This window comes from Mobula hypostoma, chromosome 7 (assembly GCF_963921235.1).
Source record: "Mobula hypostoma chromosome 7, sMobHyp1.1, whole genome shotgun sequence".
In the NCBI taxonomy this organism is placed as follows: Eukaryota; Metazoa; Chordata; class Chondrichthyes; order Myliobatiformes; family Myliobatidae; genus Mobula; species Mobula hypostoma.
In genome coordinates this window covers 140,565,771-140,586,749 of record NC_086103.1, presented here as the reverse complement: position 1 = coordinate 140,586,749, position 20,979 = coordinate 140,565,771, and the positions used below count along the sequence as shown (strand labels likewise).

The 20,979-nt window shown below is 42.3% G+C and overlaps 1 protein-coding gene across 4 annotated transcripts in view; it reads left to right on the top strand.

Moving 5' to 3' along the window:
- Positions 1-20,979, top strand: part of LOC134349591 (radixin) — a 93,588-nt gene that overhangs the window by 50,173 nt on the left and 22,436 nt on the right. For all 4 annotated transcript variants that reach the window (XM_063054147.1, XM_063054146.1, XM_063054148.1 and 1 more), the window contains 6 exons: positions 5,634-5,908; positions 9,949-10,032; positions 11,399-11,545; positions 13,203-13,299; positions 16,933-17,096; positions 18,982-19,112. In XM_063054147.1, coding sequence (XP_062910217.1) covers positions 5,634-5,908; positions 9,949-10,032; positions 11,399-11,545; positions 13,203-13,299; positions 16,933-17,096; positions 18,982-19,112 — 898 coding nt within the window. The remainder of the gene's footprint in view (positions 1-5,633; positions 5,909-9,948; positions 10,033-11,398; positions 11,546-13,202; positions 13,300-16,932; positions 17,097-18,981; positions 19,113-20,979) is intronic.

Below are 20,979 nucleotides of genomic sequence, written 5' to 3'. Positions count from 1 at the left end.
TAGTAATTGGGATGCATATTTCAATATAGAGTAAAATTCTAATCCAGTATCCATTTGTTCAGAATACATGATAGTTTAATACCTGGCTCACTAATTTGTCCATTTGGTATCTGGAGTACAGCTCAGGATGCTGCTGCTTGAGTGGTGTTCAGGTGTGCAGCCTGGAAAGGGTTGGGATCTGAAACCCAAGGAATCTGGAATTGTGCTCTGGACTCCTTGTGCATTTCCTGCTCCCTATCAGCTCACTGGGAGAATATCTGTGATACTATGTAGTGTGGGTGGGTGACAGTAATGGGCAGAGTTATAAAGTGAAATAACTGTCTTGGGGTATTGGAGCAACATCCAGTAGTGCAGGAAATCTTCAAGTCTGACATTACCAAAGTTGGAAGGGTACTGAGCTCAAACAACAGGAATTCTGCAGATGCTGGAAATTCAAGCAACATACATCAAAGTTGCTGGTGAACGCAGCAGGCCAGGCGGCATCTATAGAAAGAGGCGCAGTCGACGTTTCAGGCCGAGACCCTTCGTCAGGACTAACTGAAGGAAGAGTGAGTAAGGGATTTGAAAGCTGGAGGGGGAGGGGGAGATGCAAAATGATAGGAGAAGACAGGAGGGGGAGGGATGGAGCTGAGAGCTGGACAGGTGATAGGCAGAAGGGGATACGAGAGGATCATGGGACAGGAGGTCCGGGAAGAAAGACGGGGGGGGGTGACCCAGAGGATGGGCAAGAGGTATATTCAGAGGGACAGAGGGAGAAAAAGGAGAGTGAGAGAAAGAATGTGTGCATTAAAAAGAGTAACAGGTGGGGTACGAGGGGGAGGTGGGGCCTAGCGGAAGTTAGAGAAGTCAATGTTCATGCCATCAGGTTGGAGGCTACCCAGACGGAATATAAGGTGTTGTTCCTCCAACCTGAGTGTGGCTTCATCTTTACAGTAGAGGAGGCCGTGGATAGACATGTCAGAATGGGAATGAGATGTGGAATTAAAATGTGTGGCCACTGGGAGATCCTGCTTTCTCTGGCGGACAGAGCGTAGATGTTCAGCAAAGCGGTCTCCCAGTCTGCGTCGGGTCTCACCAATATATAAAAGGCCACATCGGGAGCACCGGACGCAGTATATCACCCCAGTCGACTCACAGGTGAAGTGATGCCTCACCTGGAAGGACTGTTTGGGGCCCTGAATGGTGGTAAGGGAGGAAGTGTAAGGGCATGTGTAGCACTTGTTCCGCTTACACGGATAAGTGCCAGGAGGGAGATCAGTGGGGAGGGATGGGGGGGACGAATGGACAAGGGAGTTGTGTAGGGAGCGATCCCTGCGGAATGCAGAGAGAGGCGGGGAGGGAAAGATATGCTTAGTGGTGGGATCCCGTTGGAGGTGGCGGAAGTTACGGAGAATAATATGTTGGACCCGGAGGCTGGTGGGGTGGTAGGTGAGGACCAGGGGAACGCTATTCCTAGTGGGGTGGTGGGAGGATGGAGTGAGAGCAGATGTACGTGAAATGGGGGAGATGCGTTTAAGAGCAGAGTTGATAGTGGAGGAAGGGAAGCCCCTTTCTTTAAAAAATGAAGACATCTCCCTCGTCCTAGAATGAAAAGCCTCATCCTGAGAGCAGATGCGGCGGAGACGGAGGAATTGCGAGAAGGGGATGGCGTTTTTGCAAGAGACAGGGTGAGAAGAGGAATAGTCCAGATAGTTGTGAGAGTCAGTAGGTTTATAGTAGACATCAGTAGATAAGCTGTCTCCAGAGACAGAGACAGAAAGATCTAGAAAGGGGAGGGAGGTGTCAGAAATGGACCAGGTAAACTTGAGGGCAGGGTGAAAGTTGGAGGCAAAGTTAATAAAGTCAACGAGTTCTGCATGCGTGCAGGAAGCAGCGCCAATGCAGTCGTCGATGTAGCGAAGGAAAAGTGGGGGACAGATACCAGAATAGGCACGGAACATAGATTGTTCCACAAACCCAACAAAAAGGCAGGCATAGCTAGGACCCATACGGGTGCCCATAGCTACACCTTTAGTTTGGAGGAAATGGGAGGAGCAAAAGGAGAAATTATTAAGAGTAAGGACTAATTCCGCTAGACGGAGCAGAGTGGTGGTAGAGGGGAACTGATTAGGTCTGGAATCCAAAAAGAAGTGTAGAGCTTTGAGACCTTCCTGATGGGGGATGGAAGTATATAGGGACTGGACATCCAAGGTGAAAATAAAGCGGTGGGGGCCAGGGAACTTAAAATCATCGAAAAGTTTAAGAGCGTGAGAAGTGTCACGAACATAGGTCGGAAGGGATTGAACGAGGGGTGATAAAACAGTGTCGAGATATGCAGAAACGAGTTCGGTGGGGCAGGAGCAAGCTGAGACAATAGGTCGGCCAGGACAGGCAGGTTTGTGGATCTTGGGTAGGAGGTAGAAACGGGAAGTGCGGGGTGTGGGAACTATAAGGTTGGTAGCAGTGGATGGGAGATCCCCTGAGCGGATAAAGTCGTTGATAGTGTGGGAGACAATGGCCTGGTGCTCCTTAGTGGGGTCACGATCGAGGGGTAAATAAGAGGAGGTATCCGTGAGTTGTCGCTGTGCCTCGGCAAGGTAGAGGTCAGTACGCCAGACTACAACAGCACCCCCCTTATCAGCGGGTTTAATAATAATGTTAGGATTAGTGCGGAGGGAGTGGAGAGCAGAGCGTTCCGAAGGAGTGAGATTGGAATGGGGACAAGGTGCGGTGAAGTCGAGACGGTTGATGTCCCGTCGGCAGTTGGCAATAAAGAGATCCAGAGCAGGCAGAAGACCAGAGCGGGGTGTCCATGAAGAAGAGGAGGGATGAAGACGGGAGAAGGGGTCATCGGTGGGGGTGGAAGAGTCCTTGCCGAAGAAGTAGGCTCGGAGACGGAGACGGCGGAAGAAAAGTTCCGCATCATGGCGAACACGGAACTCGCTGAGGTGTGGGCGAAGGGGGACAAACGTGAGGCCCTTACTGAGAACAGAGCGTTCTGCCTCCGACAGTTGAAGGTCGGAGGGGATGGTAAAGACCCGGCACGGATGAGAGCTGGGATCAGAGGGGGGAGGGGGTACTGAGCTATTGGTTTTTGTTTAATGTGCCTTGTAAACATGAAGAGCTTGCATTTTAACAGATGCTGATTAACTGACATTTATTGCAAGTCACAAGAAGTACTGTTTAATCAGTACTTGGAGCACCTTTTTCATTAGGTGCTTTGGTAGTTTGAGTTTTTTTCCATAATGTTTGCTGTAGCCTTTGGGCCACCTGCAGCTGGTTGTGGACAGGGGATGTGAAGCGATTCAGCATCATAGAAACATAGAAATCTACAGCACATTACAGGCCCTTCAGCCCACAATGTTGTGCTGACCACGTAACCTACTCTAGACGCAAACAACAGGAATTTTGCAGATGCTGGAAATTCAAGCAACATACATCAAAGTTGCTGGTGAACGCAGCAGGCCAAGCAGCATCTGTAGGAAGAGGTGCAGTCAACGTTTCAGGATGAAGAGTCTCGGCCTGAAACGTCGACTGCACCTCTTCCTACAGATGCTGCTTGGCCTGCTGCGTTCACCAGCAACTTTGATGTATGTAACCTACTCTAGAAGCTGCCAAGAATTTCCCTACCACATAGCCCTCAATTTCTCTAAGCTCCATGTACCTATCTAAGAGTTTCTTAAAAGATCCTATTGTATCTGCCTCTATCACAGTCGCTGGCAGTACATTCCACGCACCCACCATTCTCTGTGTGGCAAAAGTTACCCCTGACATCCCCACTGTACCTACTTCCAAGCACCTTAAAACTATGCCCCCTAGTGTTAGCCATTTCAGCCTCTGGCTGTCCACACGATCAATGCCTCTCATCACCTTGTACACCTCTCTCACCCTCTGTCGCTCCAAGGAGAAAAGGCGAAGTTCACTCAACCTATTCTCAAAGCATGTTCTCCAATCCAGATGGCATCCTTGCACTCTCTCTGTAGCATCCACATCCTTCCTGTAATGAGGTGACCAGAACTGAACACGGTACTCCAAGCAGGGTCTGACCAAGGTCTTGTATAGCTGTAACATTAATTCACGACTCTTGAACTCAATCCCACAGTTGATGAAGGCCAACACACCATATGCCTTCTTAACAACACTGTCAATCTGCGTAGCAGCTCTGAGTGCCCTATGGACATGGATCGCAAGATCTCGCTGATCCTCCACACGGCCAAGAGTCTTACCATTTGGCCATTTGTATGCAAAGTTTTTGAGCTGCTGGAGCTTAAGTCTAGGACAAACTGAGTGACACATCCCAGCATGTCTGGTAGTCCACTTTGTTACTGGACTCTGAGATCAAGAGGCATCTGCACAAGGTTAGTGTGGTGCCATAGTTGCAAATATAGAAGTGGTCCCTTCAAACCACACTGTCAATAGCACCCACCTATACTAACCCAGTTTACCCACATTAGGTTCATAGCTGACTATGCCTTGATAATTTAAGTACTTATCTAGATGCTTCAATGTTATAAGAGTATAACCACCATCACCTTGGGCAATATATTCTAGGTTGCAGCTACTGTTGTGGGGGGGGGGCGGGGGCGTGCTGAATAAAGAAAAAAATCCTCCTTGTGTCACCTCAGTCTCCTACCTCCCACATTAAGTCTCTGCCTTATCTTAGATACTCCCAACCAATGTTGTTATCTGCCTTGTCTATCCCTTCCTAATGTTTGTGTACCTTAGTTTCCTTTGCTCCAAGGAAAGCAATTTACAGCCCCTCTATTCTCTCCTTGTAACTGAAATGCTCCATTCTACACAACCTCCTCTGCACCCTCTTCAGTGCAATAGCAACCAGAGCTGCATTTATAACTTAGTGTATGGCCTAACCAATGCTTTAGGAAGTTGTAGCATTGTTTTCCAGTTTCCCTGTTATGCCTTTACCCGCTGCATCTGTGGTGCCAATTTTTCAGGAATTTATGTATCACAAGGCCCCCCTGTTCATCAGCACTCCATAGGGCAGTATCATTTTACTTTGCTTGTCCTATCCTTGTTTTCCCTTGCAAGATGCATTACCTTCCTTGGTTGGGATTTAAATTCCATGTGCTCTTGCTGTGCCCAACTTTCTAGCTGATCTGTATTGTGATGTAGCCTTGGACAGCCCTTCTTGCTACCCATAAAACCAATTGTCGAGTCATCCTCAACCTTGCTTATTATACTTCCTACATTCATATTCATGTTTTTAACATAAATGTCAGTGATCCTAGTATTGGCCCTCATAGTCAATCTTTAGAGCTGAGCCTCTGGTTGGACTAGCCAGAAAATAGTTGAGTAGTTCTGGCTATTCCTTGTCTTCCTCCCTCTATTGTTCTAATGAAATATGAGCTGATGATAATATTCACTTTGGTTTGTATATTTCTCCATAACTATCCTTTTTATAAATAACACAAGTGTATTGTTTTGTATCTTAACCTAGGGAATATTCACTTTTGGACTGATACACGTATCACTGTGGGTTTTATGTGTAGAGTATAAACATTGGAATAATATACAGTTAAGGTATCACAAATTTTATGAGGTCCCACAAAAATCTCTTTTATGAGCTTAGATGAAGTGTGCAGTTGTTCTGTGTTGAAGCTGAGGAAAATATTTTCTGTAATTTGTGTATGTTCTAGGTAACTCAGCAGGATGTAAGAAAAGAGAATCCACTACAGTTTAAATTCAGAGCAAAATTCTTTCCAGAAGATGTGTCTGAGGAGTTGATCCAAGAAATTACACAGCGTCTATTCTTCTTGCAAGTAAAGGAGGGTATTCTAAATGACGAAATCTACTGCCCACCTGAAACTGCAGTCCTGCTTGCTTCATATGCTGTGCAAGCCAAGTATGCAGATTTTAACAAAGAGGTCCATAAATCGGGTTACCTGGCCAGTGACAGACTTCTTCCCCAGCGGTAAGTAGCCCTAGGGTTCTGTAGTGTATTTTTGTGTTCAGTAACTGCTCTGTGGAAAATGAATGTGCTTCTAACTCCACATATTATATTTTCATATCACAGCCACAGCTTGGTGGATATGAAAGGACAGCCAATTAGAAAATATCTTAAAACTGGATTATTTCCATTTTAGAAGTATTGAAATGTCTCCTTGTGAATTAATCTGGCCATGTCTACTTCACGATCTAGAAAACAACCCAGCTTAGAATATTACATAAGTGTGTTGTAACAAATCGAAGCGAAGTTGTGACTTCTTCCCCACTTGAAAACTGCCAAAGTTATCATGTTATATCCTGTCATCTTTCAGATTAACTTGGGAAGGAGAGGGTAGAGTTTTGCTAAAATTGTTGACTTTGAAGTGGAGATTTTTTTTTCAAGTGTTTGTTACACAGTAATTGAATTTAAAAATTGGATAAATTTAATTATTTTATCATCAATGAAAATGGAGGTCCACCAATTACATAATCAAGATTTTTTTGTTCTCATCATAGGAGTTTGTTTTAAATGGTGCTCATGTGAAAACCAGAAAATCCATGGCAATAAATCATAATATATATGTGACAGGGAGTTGTACTTAATTGAATCTTCTTCCCGGTCTTCAAAGGCATTGAATTCTCTGATATATTCTTAGTTTCTATGTTATTCATTTGCATATGGATTTTTTTAATAATGCAAAGTAGTAGAACTTGTAGAAAATTGGTTTGAAAAATAAAATACTCAATTCAGTATCAGGTTTTGAATTCAAATTATAGATTTAAAAACTACATTAAGTTTTGCAGTACACTATACTTTCCACTACCTCATAAGTCGTCAAGGGAGGGGAAGAAAGCAAGCATTAAATATTCTTGTCCTTGATCTTCCCAGGTTCCCAACTAATTAAGTTCTTCAAGATGTAATTGATCACTGGCTGCTTCTAACTTGCCCTTCAGCTAGTTTTCTTCTCAGTTTTACTCTGAATACCCACAACTTTGGTTTAACCTTTTGTGTGGAATTTTTTGAGGTCCTTGATTCCTATATTTAGAGGAATGCTCAGCCTGACATTCTCTTCTCAATAAAAGTCAATTGCATCTAACTGGGCATGCATTTCTTTACTTGTAGCACTGCATGCAGAAGTACTTGTGCAGTATTTAAACAATATGCACAAAATGCTTTGAGTTGTGTAGCTTGTCAGTTGCTTTTGATTTCAACATTGAATAATTTTCAATTACAAATTGATCTCCTACTTGCAACAGATCTATTTTGAAATTCCTTCAAAAGGCTCCTTTTTTTTGGCAGGGGTCAACATGGTCAAAAACAAAGGTTGGCATCTTTACAACTTTGTGATTAGGGCACCAACCCATTGGCAATATTTTGGGTCACTGTATGACAAAAATAACTTGAGCATGATTCATGTCCAGTAGTTATTGCTTGCTTTCTTTTCTTCCCTTTACCAAGTTCGAGCACCTGAAGCATCTTGATAGCTTTCCTAACTGGGCTGTTATAAAAGCTTATGTTACCAAAGCAAACATCACTTAACTCTGCTGCGTTGAAACTGCCAGCTACAGTTTAAAATGCTAGTGATTCTTTGCTCTGTTGTAAGAGTTCAAATCTCTCATAAATTCAAAGACCTGGGGTGGTGTATACTTGAGACGCTATCTAAAAAGTCATGTATTGAACTAATGCTGTTTAATAGCTGGAATAGCAAACAATGGGTGCTAAACATCTGAATTACCATATCAGCTTGATTTTTATATAGTAAAATCTCTGCAGAGGAATGATGGTGGATTAGGTAGGAGAATTGATGATCTGTATTTCAGTGAGAAAGGTTGTCAATCCCAAATGTTTGTCCTTTTTAATTTAACTTTTCCCTTTTTTCAGGTTTTAGCACTTATTTAGCAGCAAAATGTATTCTGAATTTAATATTCAAAGAACTTCAACTAGTGAATTATTTTGGAATAAACAGTGTTAGCTGGAACATATGGAAGGTTATATAGTGTTGTGGATGTTAGCTAAGACTGTGCTGAAATGGGATTGATGAGAAGCCAGTCACGTCGTCATTGACAACACTGTGTCATCATTGACCTTACAGAATTTTGGTATGATGAGACTGCAGTGTGTTGCTAATGCTTGTGTTTGTATGTTCAGAGACTGCCATGTTGTCTCTGACTCATTTGCTGAAGCCCATGAGAAAGGGCCTTGCACTTGACATTCACAAAGCGAAAGTCTCCTGCTTTGTTACACTGCTTCCTTACAATAATGGTTTACTGTAGGGTTTTTCCACAATGGTGGACCACACACTACATAGTGAGTGCCACCTTGAAATTCACCTTCATCAGTCTTTGGCTGGCCTGAGGAGAAAAATTTATCTGAAGAGCTCTTTGGGAAGAGATTATGGGTGAATAGTTGAAAAGATTCCTTAATCCTTAAGAGCTACCTTGAACAAATGCAAATCCCCACTGGTTCCTGGGAGTTCCCACCCTGAGTATTGAAAGTAAAGGAAGTGGGGTGATATTAAGAAACTATTGTCCATGTGGCTAGGGTCCCCTGACTATTCATACTTTCAAATAGAGAGTTGAGGGGCTTGAGTTTTGCATTCCACCTGAATTATGACCCCTCCCCCCACCGACTTTTTGCTGTTTTCCATTCAAATCACTATCCTCTATACTAATGTGCAAGGTATCGTTAATAAGTCTGCAGATGACACTAAAATAGGTGGTGTCATACAGTAAGTTGGTTATCAGGAATTGGAGGTGCCCTGGTCAGCTGTGTAAGTGGGCAGAGGAATGGTAGATGGTGTGTGAGGTGTTACATTCTTGGGGAAACCAATCAGGCTTTTACAGTGAATGGTAAGGCACCGGGAAGTGTTATAAAAGCAGGAACCAAGGAGTACAAATGCAGGTGTTCACTGGAAGTAGGATGCTGGAAGAAGGCTTGTGACATGTTGGTCAGGACATTTGAGTGCAGAAGGTGAGATGTCATGTTGCAGTTTAGCAAGATGTTGGCGAGACAGTATTTGGAATGTTGTGTTCAGTTATGGTTACCATGCTAGAGGAAAGATGCTGTTAACCTAGAAAAAGCACTAAGGAGATTTACAAGTATGTTGCTCATTGGAGTGTAGGAGAACGAGGAAGTGATCTTATTTAAGTGTTTAGAATCATGAGTGATGTGAATGTGCACAATATATTCCCAGTGTTGGGAAATCAAGGATGAGGACACAGTTGTGTAGCTTGAGAGAGGAGATATAACCTGAGGGGTAACCTTTTTGTCCAGAGGATTGTCCATTTATGGAATGAGTTGCCAGAAGAAGTGGTTGAGTCAGGTCCATGAACAGCATTTAAAAGGCATTTGGATGTGTACGTAGATAGGAAAGGTTTAGAAGGATGTAGGCAGATGGTTCTAGCTTAGATAGTCAGCATGGTACAGTTGGCCCAAAGACACTGATTCTGCACTTTATGACTGTCTTGCCTCACTGCGTTTTCGAATTTGAAAATTATGAACTCCATTTGTAGATGCGATTTAGTTAGCTGTGAAGTGGTATAATGTGAAATTAAGTCTGACTTTCACTCAAACTGTGCCAATAACATTAGTTGAGAATTAAAAAAAAACCCATTCCAAATGGGCATCTATTAAACTTTAAATTTTAGTTATGTACTCAGCATTTTGTTCAACATTTTGATAGAAGTTCTGAATTCCCTTGGTCTGATTGTTCTGAAGTGTTTTTGCTGATTTAGATTCAAAATTTGCTGAGTTGCTTCTGTATGGTTTGAAAGAACTAAAACCTAAAGTTGGTTGGAGTGTTTTTTTTAATAATTTCACCTCCGCCACTTAACTGATGTTTGAAAAGTACTTCTCTAACACAAATCAAGCTTATACTTGTTGAGCCTATTTAATACATGGAATTAATATTACTTATTGAAGTGCCAGAAATTTTGCCGCAGGATTAATATATTAATGAGCAATATTAAACAAAAACAAGTCATCTCCTTGATGCCTTCATGTTTGTACTACATGCTCTTTGTCAGTGTCTTGGAACAGCACAAGTTGACAAAAGAACAGTGGGAAGACAGGATACAGACATGGCATGAAGAACATCGAGGAATGTTAAGGTAATGCTCATTGAGTCATACTCATGTCCTGAGGTGTCTGAAAGAATTAAGTATGTTTTGCTGTGGGCCTCTCAATGAATGTTTATTGTGCTAATTTTGGTTGGAGCATTACAAATATTTTCCTGTTATTCATAAATAATTTAAACTAATATAGAAGGTGAGTCTTATTGTGTAAATTAGCCTTATAAGATCTCTCATTCTAGTTTCCTATTTAGATTGTTTATCCATTGCATTGACCTCCACAAGTAATGATAGTAATTTCTGTGATTTAATGCAATGGAAATACAATATATTTCCATACTAGGTGGATGATTAACCAACACCAGAAGATTTCCTTTGCCAAAGAGATTGCATGGAGTGTTTATAAGATGATGTTTAATAGGGGCTTCAATTTGTAATCCAAATACATTCAATTCATGTTTGAATAAATAGAAAATGAATCAAGTACCTTCAGTAGACAAAGTTAAGAAATGTGAATATGCAATTGTGATAATATTTGAAAGATTTTTGGGAGCTTGGAAAAAGGCTGGTATTAGTAATACAAGAACTGATTTTTTTTTTGTCTGAACAAACTGAGACAGAGAAAATGATACAGGTAGCAAGTTATCTGTGGGCAGCAGACGTTATTAAGATTGGCAATAGACCCTCCCTTAACTCCACCAATATCTGGATTTGCTATAAAAACCATTGTAATCTTTGCACCTGGACACAGCAGAAACAAATTATAACTTGTAATCATAAACGAGAAAATCTGCAGATGCTGGAAAGCGAAGCAACACACACAAAATGCTGGAGGAACTCCGCCAGGCAGCATCTTTGGGAAAAGAGTAAACAGTCGATGTTTTGGGCCAAGACCCTTCATCAGGACTGAAGAAAAAAAAGATGAGAAGTCATAGTAAGAAGGTGGGGGAGGGGAGGAAGAAATACAAGGGAGTAGGTGATAGGTGAAACTGGGAGGGGGAGGGGGTCGAAGTAAAGAGCTAGAAAGGCGTTTGGCGAAAGAGATAAAGGGTTGGAGAAAAGGGAATCTGATGGGAGAGGACAGAAGGCCATGGAAGGAAGGGAAGGGGAGGAGGTTATTACTTGAAATGTCCACACTGTCTATAAAATTGTTCCGAGCAACTTTCAGCATTCTGAACTACATTGTAGCATAAGCAAGTTAATTCCCCCCACCCCACAAACTACAAACCTTTTTAATTGCATTTTCATGAAGTCTGGGCACAAGGATATTAATAGATCAATTAGTTATAAATGGGGCTGGATTAGTTGAGATTGTTTCAAATCTGTGATTCAATTAATGGCCTGACTGCCGTGCCTACATTCTCAATTGATAGTGCTATAGAGTAATTATTTTTACTATTAATAGGGAAGATTCAATGATGGAATACCTCAAAATTGCTCAAGATCTTGAAATGTATGGTGTGAATTACTTTGAAATCAAGAACAAAAAGGGAACAGAGCTGTGGCTTGGTGTTGATGCTCTTGGACTTAACATCTATGAACATGACGATAAGTAAGATGACAAATTATATTTCAAAAAGTGACATGTATTTAGAATAAATGCTGAATCAAATGAATTTTCTTTTAGTGAAAGGTCAGTGGAGGACTAATAACATCACTACATACCTTGTTACCAAGTATTAATTTTGACTGTCTTTTTCACAGTTGCATATTACTGTCCTTTCCAATCAATGGGCACACTGAGAACAGCTCCTAGCTTTTCCTATTCTTTACTGCGTCCTTGGATAGTGCCAGAAGATCCACAATCCCTGACCTTCGAATTCATACCAGAACATCTGCTTGCTCTTGAGTGTGCTGTTGATAGTCATGTTTGCATTGATATCCTTGATTTGATGTATTCATATGGTGACTCCCTCATCCGTCTTTCCAGAGCTTGGCATCATACTGGCAATAGGGCCTATATCCTTTAATTGTGCATTTTTTCCCCATTCTATTCCCCTGACATATTGGCTCCGACCTCATCATTTTGAACATCTTTGTTCTATCCCCCTTCTAGATCTGAAATTTTCTCCCCTTTTCCCTGTGCATCATGCAACTTGGCCTTTTTTTTGTGTTTTCATTTCAATTCCCCTTCTCTAATGTCTAGATTCCTGTGCCCTGTCACATTTTGCCCACCTCCGCTGTGCAATTACTATCAAATCCATAGACCTGCGGTCTTTTGACAGGACTAGGTCAGCTTCTACACCAGGGGTCCCCAACCTTTCTCGCACTGCAGACCAGTTTCATATTGACAATATTCTTGTGGACTGGCCGACCCCGGGGAATGTAGGTGATAAGTGGCCAATACACTCAATTTCGTTTCTAAAAGGGTTTATCTAACGAATTTAATATTAAACACACAGCGCATATTTCCTCGCATGAATATAGCGATAAGTCAACCTTGCATGCGTAATGGCTCAACAGTGGGCGTGACAGGGAACGAGGAAAGGTGCAGCTGACTCATATCGCCAAATCATATTGTTTCCTCGTGGCCCGGTGGTTGGGGACCGCAGTTCTACACTGTCTCTACTCATTGTATTTCTCCTCTTCAGTTCATCTGTATTGTTGAAACCCTCTTCTGCGATCTTCTCAAGTGAGTTTGCCTCGGTGACCTGCAGCTCTAGGTTCCAGTTGGGCTTGTTACTCTGCGCAATGACACAATCCTTGATTCACATCTGGCTTGCAAGTAGTTTGGTTATACATTAGATCTTGCACCCATTTGGTTTCCCCCTGCATACATCTGTACTCCGTCACAGAAATTTACCTTTGGCTTTCTTTTTCCAATCGTCTATGTACACTTGTTTCCCCACCTTTCTCAAAGCAGAGTTATTTCACTCTGTAGCATGACAATTTAAAAACTCATCCGGTGATTCTTGTCCTCAAGTCACTGGGAGTAGGGTGAGGAGATGAATGTTGGCTAGTCGTGTAATTTACAGATGACCTTTCCATTAGCTAAGTATTAGACATATCCTGATTTGTAGAGTTAAATTTGGGAAATGTTTAAGTACATGTTGAAAAAAATATGCTTTTGAAAGAATTGTATGCAAAAATGGATCTTAACTACAAAAGTAGACTGCGGGGTGGGGGTGAGTCCAGACCTCTCTATTCAGTGTAAGAAAAAAGTCAGAATACGCTTTTGTCTAATGCTTTTTGTAATTACTACTCAACAGACTGACACCTAAAATAGGATTTCCTTGGAGTGAAATAAGAAATATATCCTTCAATGACAAAAAGTTTGTCATAAAACCTATTGATAAGAAGGCACCTGTAAGTATTTATTACCTAATATTCATCCTTGGAATCAAATCAGTTACAAATATTTTTATCCTTAAACAGGAATTCATTAATCTCATATTTTCTCTGGGAACAGAACGTTTAGTACCTTTTATGGCAAAGTAGGCTTTATAATTTGGTTTGTGTTGTGCCTTTTCATCATTTGCTCAGAACTGTTTTGAGGATCAAAAATGGAATGGATGGTATGTTTGAGGACAGGACTATGTGATCAAGAATTTACTGCTTTACTTGTAGAAACTTGATCTCTATTCCATTCACTTGAATGGTGTTGCTTTCCACATGGAGAAATGCAATTTTTTTTAAGCTTTATTTTGACTCATTTTGAAAATGGCTGAAACTTTTTAAACTGAATAGATTTTGGGCATTTCTGACCATTAATTATGGGGGCACAGCTTCAGGATATGCTAAGGCCCACTGTCAGTTTAGTGGCAACATTTTTTTTCCTATCTGACTTCTGGTTCAGGAAGTTAAGCTGATCCAGCCTCGGAGTTGGGAAGTCAGTGTGAATGGGCATTGTACAGTGGGTGGGTTCAGGACAACTTGGCCCATTTGCTAATTGCTCCACTTTTTCAAAAATGAATTTTTTTTTTTTTTTAAAAGCACCTCCTAAAGGAGATGACTTTGCATGAATTGATTATGGGGAGCAAGGACATGGCAGACCAATTGAATAGTTACTTTGGTTCTGTCTTCACTAAGGAGGACATAAATAATCTTCCAGAAATAGTAAGGGACAGAGGGTCCAGTGGGATGGAGGAACTGAGCGAAATACATGTTAGTAGGGAAGTGGTGTTAGGTAAATTGAAGGGATTGAAGGCAGATAAATCCCCAGGGCCAGATGGTCTGCATCCTAGAGTGCTTAAGGAAGTAGCCCAAGAAATAGTGGATGCATTAGTGATAATTTTTCAAAACTCGTTAGATTCTGGACTAGTTCCTGAGGATTGGAGGGTGGCTAATGTAACCCCACTTTTTAAAAAAGGAGGGAGAGAGAAACCGGGGAATTATAGACCGGTTAGCCTAACGTCGGTGGTGGGGAAACTGCTGGAGTCAGTTATCAAGGATGTGATAACAGCACATTTGGAAAGCGGTGAAATGATCGGACAAAGTCAGCATGGATTCGTGAAAGGAAAATCATGTCTGACGAATCTCATAGAATTTTTTGAGGATGTAACTAGTAGAATGGATAGGGGAGAACCAGTGGATGTGGTATATTTGGATTTTCAAAAGGCTTTTGACAAGGTCCCACACAGGAGATTAGTGTGCAAACTTAAAGCACACGGTATTGGGGGTAAGATATTGGTGTGGGTGGAGAATTGGTTAGCAGACAGGAAGCAAAGAGTGGGAATAAACGGGACCTTTTCAGAATGGCAGGCGGTGACTAGTGGGGTACCGCAAGGCTCAGTGCTGGGACCCCAGTTGTTTACAATATATATTAATGACTTGGATGAGGGAATTAAATGCAGCATCTCCAAGTTTGCGGATGACACGAAGCTGGGTGGCAGTGTTGGCAGTGTTAGCAGTGAGGAGGATGCAGGGTGACTTGGATAGGTTGGGTGAGTGGGCAAATTCATGGCAGATGCAATTTAATGTGGATAAATGTGAAGTTATCCACTTTGGTGGCAAAAATAGGAAAACAGATTATTATCTGAATGGTGGCCGATTAGGAAAAGGGGAGGTGCAACGAGACCTGGATGTCATTATACACCAGTCATTGAAAGTGGGCATGCAGGTACAGCAGGCGGTGAAAAAGGCGAATGGTATGCTGGCACTTATAGCGAGAGGATTCGAGTACAGGAGCAGGGAGGTACTACTGCAGTTGTACAAGGCCTTGGTGAGACCACACCTGGAGTATTGTGTGCAGTTTTGGTCCCCTAATCTGAGGAAAGACATCTTTGCCATAGAGGGAGTACAAAGAAGGTTCACCAGATTGATTCCTGGGATGGCGGGACTTTCATATGAAGAAAGACTGGATGAATTGGGCTTGTACTCGTTGGAATTTAGAAGATTGAGGGGGGATCTGATTGAAACGTATAAGATCCTAAAGGGATTGGACAGGCTAGATGCAGGAAGATTGTTCCCGATGTTGGGGAAGTCCAGAATGAGGGGTCACAGTTTGAGGATAGAGGGGAAGCCTTTTAGGACCGAGATTAGGAAAAACTTCTTCACACAGAGAGTGGTGAATCTGTGGAATTCTCTGCCACAGGAAACTGTTGAGGCCAGTTCATTGGCTATATTTAAGAGGGCGTTAGATATGGCCCTTGTGGCTACGGGGGTCAGGGGGTATGGAGGGAAGGCTGGGGCGGGGTTCTGAGTTGGATGATCAGCCATGATCATAATAAATGGCGGTGCAGGCTCGAAGGGCCGAATGGCCTACTCCACCTATTTTCTATGTTTCTATGCCATGTTTTATCTGCTCGGTTGCTGGCCTATCCCGGTTTCCCTCACCGTTTACTTAGTTTATCCTCAGTGCTCTGTTTGCTAATGCTGCAAAACTGAGTTGAAGTTTTTAAAATATTAGGCTGTGGAGAAAGATGTTGGACCTCTGAGAAAGTAAATCAGTGGGCTAATTTTCAGTGCCAGTGTGAAAGAAATTTGAAACTTGGTGTCTCTGGAGAATTTCTGAATTTTAACTTGGTTTTAGATAGATACTTCATTGTTCCCAAAGGAAACTACAGTATCACAGTAGCATTACAGGTGCACGGATATACAAATATTAGAAGAGAGGTAAGAAAAAATAAAAGGACAAGTTACCTTAAAAATAAGATGTACAAGGCTTGCAAGACAAAGGTTACAAGATTTCCAAGTTCACACAGATGAGATGATAGTGCAAGAATTACTATAATAGTATACACTGGGTGTGTATTCACACTGTTCTGATAAGAAGTGATGGTAGTATTGAACAGGGTGTCTGTGATAGGGTGTGGTAAGCAGAACTCTAGTAAACAGATTAATAACAGTCTCTAACAGGAGGGGGTCATCACTTCCCCGGCTGTAGGTTGACTCATTATAGAGCCTAATGGCCGAGTGTAAGAATTACCCCCATATAGCACTCTTTGGAGCAGCATAGTTACCTTAGTCTATTACTGAAAGTGCTCCTCTGTTCAGCTATTTTCCCCATCTTCCTACATTTGCTTAATTACTGAAACCAGTTCTAAATTGTGCAGTGATTTTTAATTATAATCCATATTAAGAAGTGAAGGAGAACGCTGGGATTAGCATCTGTCAAATCAGCGCTAACCTGGTGAAGCTACAACACCTGGGCCATGTGCTTAATACAGGTAGTAGACAGCTAAACAAGCCCACACTAACGGATCAGATCAAAGCTCTGAACTCATGCCACTCTTAATTATAGTCTTGTGAACATTTAAGTAGCAAATGGGAAGAGAAGGTGCACATAAACGCAAGTGATTCTGCAGATACTGGAAATCTTAAGAAACGCACACAAAATGCTGGAGGAATTCAGCAAGTCAGGCAGCATTGTCAGAACACTGACTGTTAATTCCCCTCCATAGATGCTGTCTGACTTGCTGAGTTCCTCCAGCATTTTGTATGAGGCGCCAGTAATATCAGTTTCTTCAGTTTGATTTTTGTTAATTTTTTTTTATTTAGGATTTTGTATTCTATGCTCCACGCCTGCGGATCAACAAACGAATTCTAGCACTTTGTATGGGAAATCATGAGTTGTATATGCGAAGGAGAAAACCTGACACTATTGAAGTACAACAAATGAAAGCACAGGCCAGAGAAGAAAAACACCAGAAGCAGTTAGAAAGGTAAGTTAGTCAGCTTTAAGTATCCCTGTACAATGTGTTGACATTGGTTTGACTCTTGTCTTTAATCTCCCATCTCGATAAAGAGGATGTTATTACCCTTTTGAATAATACTTTTGATAATTAAACTTCAATCCAAGTAAGCAGTTAAGAAAGCTAGTACTTGGAGATTGGTGATGAACTACAGTAATACAGAGAATGGACTCAGAGTGAACCCAGAGAAAAGACAGGAATTCTGTTCGTTACAGATTTAGTGACATTAGATGATCATGGGGTTATCAGATTGTCAGAAGAAAGCCTGCACTTACTGGGTCTAACAGAGTATGTTAATCATTGACTGACTTTCATAAGCCACAATGGTGACGTTAGCTCCCACGAGAAATTGAAAGTGGCAATTGACAATTATTACCTCTGGCAATTGGGTATTAGCCTTCTCAGTCCACACTCTGGAAAAATTCCTCTAACCACTCCCACAGCCCAGCACTGTTTGGATTGAGCTTTAACAACGGGTGAATATGAGAGCATTTCTCATGTACAGTTATTTATGCTTGCAAGGGGGAAAATGAATCTGATTGTGAAATCTGGTGAGTGATCAAGGCTATGGCTACAGAAATTGGTGCTTCAGCTGGGGAAAAAAATGAGGCTTGCAAACTTAACTTATTGTCTTAAAAATGGAATGCATAGAGTTGGGTACAAGTGCTATACAATTGAAGCAACAGTGAATAAGGCTTTGAGTGGAGAAAGTTTATCATGCAGTCAGGAATTTGGACAGTTTTGAAAAACATCTTAAAATGGATATTCTTCAGCGCTGGATATTGTTTTTACCGCCTGGCTGTAAATTGGCTGGAGTATAAATTGCAGACTATCCATTTTTTCTATGTTACTCATTGCATCTTTGTCAATCTCTGTTCTATATCTTTGGATTGAATTGTCTTTCTTTTTCACCTTTTTTAAGGTTTTTTGTCACTTGGTTTGGGCTTCTGCTTTAACTATTTCTTCCATTTCATCTTTTTATTCTGAAGTTCATGGATAAACCATATTCTCTATGCTTCTCCCCCCCCCGCCCCCCCCCCACAGTTGTATGGGAATCTTACACTTTGATCATTCTCTGGAACCCTTCACTGTTTACAGTTTTGATGTTTAAATTCAAGTTTAATGCTTCATTCTTACCTTGGATTTAATTCTATTTACTTGCTCCTTTCTGATAATTGGGCACGTAGCCAAGTGGTTAAGGCGTTCGTCTAGTGACCTGAAGGTCGCCAGTTTGAGCCTTAGCTGAGATAGCGTGTCGTGTCCTTGAGCAAGGCACATTGCTCTATGTCTGTGTGAGGAGTGGCGCGCCACACAGTCTTTCGTTCCGCGCCTTGTAAGGCATGAAAATGCCCGACGCTGGCCTTTTAGGCCTGAGTGGAAGATCCTCCTCCCCCTTTCTGATAATTGTGACTATATCCTAAATAAATAAGATACTGGCACAGCTTAGGCCAATATACTAATTCATTTCTAAGGAAGACAACTTGCCTTAAATGTCAGGATTCCTTTCCTCTGCCAGACAGACTGACCAAAACTTTGATTTTCAGTACTTTAAAAAAAATCTTTCTTTAATTGATCCTTATCTGTGTGACTGTGAAGCAGTTTTCAGATTGGTGCAACTTCTAATTGCATCACTTTCTCCCCATCGTGCTCTTGTTCCTTTGATCCCAGCTTTGAGATAAGACAAGATATATCAATGTCTGATTTTCCTTTGCATCTTCCCCAACATATACAGATTCACTTTTTTGGGGGGCAAAAGCACAATCCTTTCATTACAGTGAAAACCACAAATTCACTTGTTCTGATAAACAACAAATATAAAATGCATTATTAATTTTGATTAATTTTGTTTTAAAAGGGCACAGTTGGAAAACGAGAAAAAGAAAAGAGAACTGGCGGAAAAGGAAAAAGAGAGGATAGAACATGAAAAAGAAGAGCTCATGGAGAGACTTAGACAAATTGAAGAGCAGACTTTAAAAGCCCAGAAAGGTAAATGGCCTTCCTCTTGTACAAGGTAGCCTTGCATCTCAAAATTTTTTTGGCTGTTTTAGATTGCAATCTGGTAATCATGGACATGAGCAACGCTTAAGCAAGGACCTTTCAGTGGGAAGGAGTGGCAATGAAAGAATGGGATAGCAGCTGAACAGATGCATTGATTTAGAAGTGGAAAATTGGTGGGAGTTGAGTAGATGTTTAATGATTTTCTTACAGACTTTTTTAAGCTAATGGAAAAGAGTGCAACATTCAGTTCCAAGTATTGGGGAATTGTTTGCTGATTATCTGAAAAAAAATTCAAATAAAAGCAGGCAGAAGGTTTAGTTGATTAAAACATGTAAACAGTACAACAACAGGAATTCTGCAGATGCTGGAAATTCAAGCAACACACATCAAAGTTGCTGGTGAACGCAGCAGGCCAGGCAGCATCTCTAGGAAGAGGTACAGTCGACGTTTCAGGCCGAGACCCTTCGTCAGGACTAACTGAAGGAAGAGTGAGTAAGGGATTTGAAAGTTGGAGGGGGAGATCCAAAATGATAGGAGAAGACAGGAAGGGGAGGGATGGAGCCAAGAGCTGGACAGGTGATTGGCAAAAGGGATTCGAGAGGATCATGGGACAGGAGGTCCGGGAAGAAAGACAAGGAGTGGGGGGGGGGACCCAGAGGATGGGCAAGGGGTATATTCAGAGGGACAGAGGGAGAAAAAGGAGAGTGAGAGGAAAGAATGTGTGTATAAAAATAAGTAACAGATGGGGTACGAGGGGGAGGTGGGGCATTAGTGGAAGTTAGAGAAGTCAATGTTCATGCCATCAGGTTGGAGGCTACCCAGACGGAATATAAGGTGTTGTTCCTCCAACGGGATCCCACCACTAAGCACATCTTTCCCTCCCCCCCCCCCCTGCATTCCGCAGGGATCGCTCCCTACTCAACTCCCTTGTCCATTCGTCCCCCCCCATCCCTCCCCACTGATCTCCCTCCTGGCACTTATCGGTGTAAGCGGAACAGGTGCTACACATGCCCTTACACTTCCTCCCTTACCACCATTCAGGGCCCCAAACAGTCCTTCCAGGTGAGGCAACACTTCACCTGTGAGTCGGCTGGGGTGATATACTGCGTCCGGTGCTCCCGATGTGGCCTTTTATATATTGGCGAGACCTGACGCAGACTGGGAGACCGCTTTGCTGAAAATCTACGCTCTGTCCGCCAGAGAAAGCAGGATCTCCCAGTGGCCACACATTTTAATTCCACATCCCATTCCCATTCTGACATGTCTATCCACGGCCTCCACTACTGTAAAGATGAAGCCACACTCAGGTTGGAGGAGCAACACCTTATATTTTGTCTGGGTAGCCTCCAACCTGATGGCATGAACATCGACTTCTCTAACTTCCGCTAATGCCCCACCTCCCCCTCGTACCCCATCTGTTACTTATTTTTATACACACATTCTTTCTCTCACTCTCCTTTTTCTCCCTGTGTCCCTCTGAATATACCCCTTGCCCATCCTCTGGGTCCCCCCCCTTGTCTTTCTTCCCGGACCTCCTGTCTTATGATCCTCTCGTATCCCCTTTTGCCAATCACCTGTCCAGCTCTTGGCTCCATCCCTCCCCCTCCTGTCTTCTCCTATCATTTTGGATCTCCCCCTCCCCCTCCCACTTTCAAATCCCTTACTCACTCTTCCTTCAGTTACTCCTGACGAAGGGTCTCGGCCTGAAACGTCGACTGCACCTCTTCCTAGAGATGCTGCCTGGCCTGCTATGTAAACAGTACAACAGGTGACATGGCTGAACTGGGTGGGAGCTCCTGGACATCAGTGTGATTTCAAAGCAAACTCAGATGTTGAGCTGTACCCTGAGCTGCAG